At 38.9% G+C, this 4,906-nt stretch overlaps 1 protein-coding gene across 1 annotated transcript; it reads left to right on the forward strand.

The window, feature by feature from the left end:
* Nucleotides 1–2,999: 2,999 nt before the first annotated feature.
* Nucleotides 3,000–4,570, forward strand: LOC18425795 (GDP-mannose transporter GONST3). Its single transcript, XM_006830330.3, has one exon. The coding sequence runs from the start codon at nt 3,136–3,138 to the stop codon at nt 4,261–4,263; it is 1,128 nt and encodes a 375-aa protein (XP_006830393.1). The 5' UTR covers nt 3,000–3,135; the 3' UTR covers nt 4,264–4,570.
* The last annotated feature ends 336 nt before the right edge of the window (nt 4,571–4,906 follow it).

Here is a 4,906-nt window from a genome sequence, read left to right on the forward strand (position 1 = left end):
ATGGTCCCTAAGGACCATAATGCCTATATGGACCATCACACTATAAAGAGTTTTTTTTTTTTTTTTTTTTTTTTTTCAGTTTTAAAAATTAAAGTTGTTACACAGGGGCTCTTTAGTGGGTCACTAAAGTCTAGCCGATGAGCCAAGGGGTTGCAATTTCAATCTGTGGATTTCAGGTCTTCCCCTAGAGACAAGTCAAGGTCACCTAGACCTGATGCGACCACAGGTCCTATGGTGCATAGGGGCATCTCTTGCACATATATATGCTTCACCCTAAAAGACCGCTTACTTGCTTTCCCGAACGATCTATCAATATGCATGCCGCGTGATGCCATATGGATGAGGCTTTGGCCCCCGTCTCTGTAGGTTATTATCACACACAAGGGTCACATAGTCCCTCGGCTCACTCATCCGGGCATATGCTCCGACCTCATCAAAAGATGACCTATTAGAACCTTTCTCGTTTTGTTCTCTATGCCCAGGTAACATGGGTTTTCCCAGCCGACTGACCTAGATCGTGAAGCACAGTTCGGTATAAGCAAACATCGTTTGCTTAGTATGGTCCATGAGGGACCACACTCCCACTGAGTTCATGTTCCACTATATTATTTCATTGTACAAGCACTCATAAAGCCTTTAAAGGCGACATAAACCCAACACAAAAACCCATTGCTTTCATGGTTAGCTGCAGAATCTCCCATTCAACCTTATCATATGTTTTTTCACATGAAATAGTTCATTGTGTACAATATTTTTAGGGGTCCAAACATGTAGGACTTTGAGGTATTGCCTTTTGACATGTTTCATTTAGTCGATCATATCAAAACCTCATCCTTAACAATTTTGCACTTACGAAGAGGACAGTTGATCTCCACCATTGATCATTGAAATTCTGGTAGAAATGATAGTTACTGTACATAACATGTGCCGCTAAATCGCTAATATTTGTCTCACGGTCCATTCTCATAGCGTAAGAGTGGAAAAGATGGACGCGAGGGAGTAAATTTGACCCCTTCCCATGTGCATTTCTCGTTGCTTCAACATTGACAAAGAAACCTTTTCTTTTTTTAGAATTAGTTACTAAAAAGCATTGAACATCAAAATATAAACCGTAAAAGAGAAGGCATCGAATTTTTAATCTATCTATTAAATATCGCATTGACCTTGGAAATCTAACCATGGAAGTAAGCAAATTTTAATTGGTATAGTTAACCCCGAATCTTTTAATACTTTTAGTGGCTTCTACGCATGTTTAAACTAACAATAAGCACTGTGAAACCATTGCAATCTCCGTCTCTCTCTCTATATCTTATATAGGGGTGGACCTAGACCGGAAAAGATATTATGGGATCAGACCCAAACCCAAACTCAATTGGATCCAAATTCAACATACCCAGACCTGGATTAAAAAATCTAGTTTGGGACTCAAACCTGACCGGATCCATCCTAGAAATTAAAATATCCATGTATTTAACTATATTTAAATACATTTCAGAAATTAGGACCTGAAAATTTATAATGGGTCTCGACCCGACCCATCGGGTCTAAATTTTAGACCCACACTGGAACCTGTTTGGGTATATATACCCATAGGGTCTCAGGTCAGATCCGGGTCCATTGCCACCCCTACTCATTTGTGTGTGGGGCATTTATTTATGTACTGACGAAAAACACCACCATCATAATCTTTTTCCAATTATTTGGGGTGTGCACAGATGAAAAATATAAAAACCAAAAAATTGAATTGAGACCAAAGAGATCTCTATGTCGTTACGATCTCTATCTCTTTCTCATCAATATACCATGGGAACATATAAAATAAGAAATAAGATTGTTAACTCTCAATACAAGAAGGTCGTTCGCATAGTAATTAGGTGTGAAATCAGATAATTAGGGGTGTGGTATTGACTGCATTAAAGATTAAAGAAGTATTGTTTGAACGTTTGAACACATTTGTAACTGCTCAATTATTTACCGACGATGAACCTTAATGCCAACTAAAAATAGCAAAAAAAGTATAGAAAAAGAGCATTTATTTATTTTATACAAAGTCTCAATCATCTTTATCTGTTTGATTTAAAATAAGATAGTGGGCATTGTGCCGTTGGTCTCTCTCGAAGTTTGAAATATATATTCGGAACTATGAGACAAATTCTTTGCCCCTCAATTTCTCATCCAATATCTAAGAGTAATCGTGATCTTTTTATACAAAACTAAACAATCACTGATAGGATTGCCTCTCTCTCACTTAACCTCTCTCACGCAAACTGGCTCCTAAACTGTGGTGTGAAAATGGTTGTATTCAGAATTTTATCTTTTATTTCTTTAGCTTTCTAAATTCTACACTAAATTTTATTAGAATATCGCCCAAGCCGGTTTGGTTCATGAGGTATCAATTTGGTAGGCCTGCCCGGGTTTCCAAACATTGGTTTAGCTGTTAGTTTCTCTCTCACAAAACAGAATCTAGTCCATGGTTCTTCCTCGCTCATATACTATGCTCCTACAGGTGCACACCATCTATCTCTAAGACAAAAGACCTACTCAGAATTTTTTTTTTTGAATCTAAAATTTTGAGAAACACCTTTGGATTATGATGGTTGTTTTTAAATTAGAAAATTCAAATTCTAAGTTTTTTGAGACTTAGATTTCACTAGCGGGCTCAAGACCTAGGTGCTCAGGAGGGTGGGTGCCACAATATGATATCGTTGAGGATCTTTTTCCTATTAAACTTTTCTATTCAATCTTGAGACATTATTTTTTCATGTGCATAGATAGTGTTCCTTATAACAAAGCGTCGAAGAGATTACATCTTCAAATTTTGAGATCCTAAATTTCCTACAGTATGCTCCTGTAGGAGTGTGATACTTTTTCGCAGAAGGTTGTACGGCTAGTTTTCAAAAAGTAAAAGAGGGATTGGCCTTCGCGCCTAGATCCGGCATAAACTCCCAGATGAAATAATGGTTTATTGTTGCTATTCAATAACTTTCCCTTTGTTCTTAAGTCTACTTGGTGTTTCAGAGATGGAGACCTTTTCTCTTTATTTTCGTTCAGAACCCTGAAATGGGCCTTAAACAATGAAAGCATGAAATTTATGGACATTTGATTCATTTAGCTTAGTGCTTGAAATCCTTCCAGATGACAAGTGATACAGCAAACACCAATGCTGAGATATGCAAAGCCACTGATAAATCAGCTGAAGAGGCCCAGCCTTTCTTTTCCCAAACTTTCACTCATTTGTTACAAGTTGCTTCAGTCTATGGAGTTGCAGCTGGATACTGCATCTCTGCATCTTTGTTGTCTATAATCAACAAATGGGCAGTCATCAAATTCCCCTACCCTGGAGCCCTGACGGCATTGCAGTATTTCACGAGCACTGCCGGCGTCGTTGTTTGTGGGCAGCTCAAGCTCCTGGAGCACGATCCCCTCGATCTTCGAAAAATGTGGAGCTTCTTGCCAGCTGCTGTGATGTTCTATATTTCTCTCTTCACAAACAGTGAGCTTCTCCTCCATGCGAATGTCGATACTTTCATTGTTTTCAGGTCGGCCGTACCCATATTCGTCGCCATAGGAGAGACCCTCTTCCTGAAGCAGCCATGGCCTTCTCTGAAAACCTGGCTTTCTCTCTCGACGATCTTCGGAGGCAGCATTATCTACATCACGACTGATTATCAATTCACAGTGACCGCCTACAGTTGGGCCTTGGCCTACCTGGTGAGCATGTCTATAGATTTTGTGTACATAAAGCATGTGATCATGACCATAGGGTTGAACACATGGGGCCTGGTTCTTTACAATAATCTCGAGGCCTTACTTCTCTTTCCCCTCGAGTTCTTGATCATGGGGGAGTTGCAGAAGATGAAGCATGATATCTCAGAGGACTTGCACTGGTACTCACCTGGTGTGGTTACACCAGTGGGTTTGTCTTGTCTCTTTGGGCTTTCCATCTCTTTCTTTGGGTTCTCTTGCAGAAGGGCTATATCAGCTACTGGTTTTACTGTTTTGGGCATTGTGAATAAGCTGCTCACTGTTGTAATAAACTTGATGATTTGGGATAAGCACTCAACATTTATTGGGACTTTTGGGCTCTTGATTTGCATGTTTGGAGGAGTTCTCTATCAACAGTCCACTAGTAAGCCTTCTTCGCCCTGTAAGTTGCCGACTGAGAAGGCCGGTGATGGAGAGGAGAAGAAATTGCTTGCAGAAATGGAGACAGAAGAATCACATGATATAGAGCAGCAACCTGGTTCAGAAGAGAAGCAGTAACATATGTTGCTGCCTCTCTCTCTCTCTCTCTCTCTCTCTCTCTCTCTCTCTCTCTCTCTCTCTCTCTCTCTCTCTCTCTCTCTCTCTCTCTCTCTCTCTCTCTCTCTCTCTCTCTCTCTGTTTTCTTTATTTTTGGCGATGAAATTCTGTTCAACTGGTGGAAGTATTTCCTTGTACCATTTTAGAGATTGTTTCCTTTTTTGGGAGGGGAAGCCAAGGAGAGTGCTGATTGTTTAGTCAAGAGAGGAGCTTCTTTGGCATGGATTGCTATATCTGAGGCTTTCTTTACTTGATTTTTTTATTACAATATTCTAAAGTTCAATAAAATAAAGTTTCTTTTGGTAAAAAAAATAAATAAATATAAAAAACATAGATTAATTTTTAGATAAAAAATAAACCTCAAACTTTTCAAAACGTCATCTATATCTTTTTTTTGGTTGAGTTGATTAAAATAACCTTCATAGTAATCTTATAGTAATCTTAGAACCATGACTGTGATGGTTATGACGGGTTGTAAGTCAAATTGTAGTTTAAAAGCATCACGGCACTTAAAGAACTGTGATAGTTTATTGGATAATCATGGTTTATTGGATTATCACGATTATCTAAGTTCTGTCAAATGTTTCCTTCATCACGGGCATAA

Source organism: Amborella trichopoda, chromosome 1 (assembly GCF_054954075.1).
Source record: "Amborella trichopoda isolate Santa Cruz 75 chromosome 1, AtrichopodaSantaCruz75HAP2 v2.0, whole genome shotgun sequence".
NCBI lineage: Eukaryota > Viridiplantae > Streptophyta > Magnoliopsida > Amborellales > Amborellaceae > Amborella > Amborella trichopoda.

Bases quoted from the DNA above. Each gene is read 5' to 3' on its own strand.
- LOC18425795 (XM_006830330.3), top strand. From the start codon at position 3,136: ATGACAAGTGATACAGCAAACACCAATGCTGAGATATGCAAAGCCACT.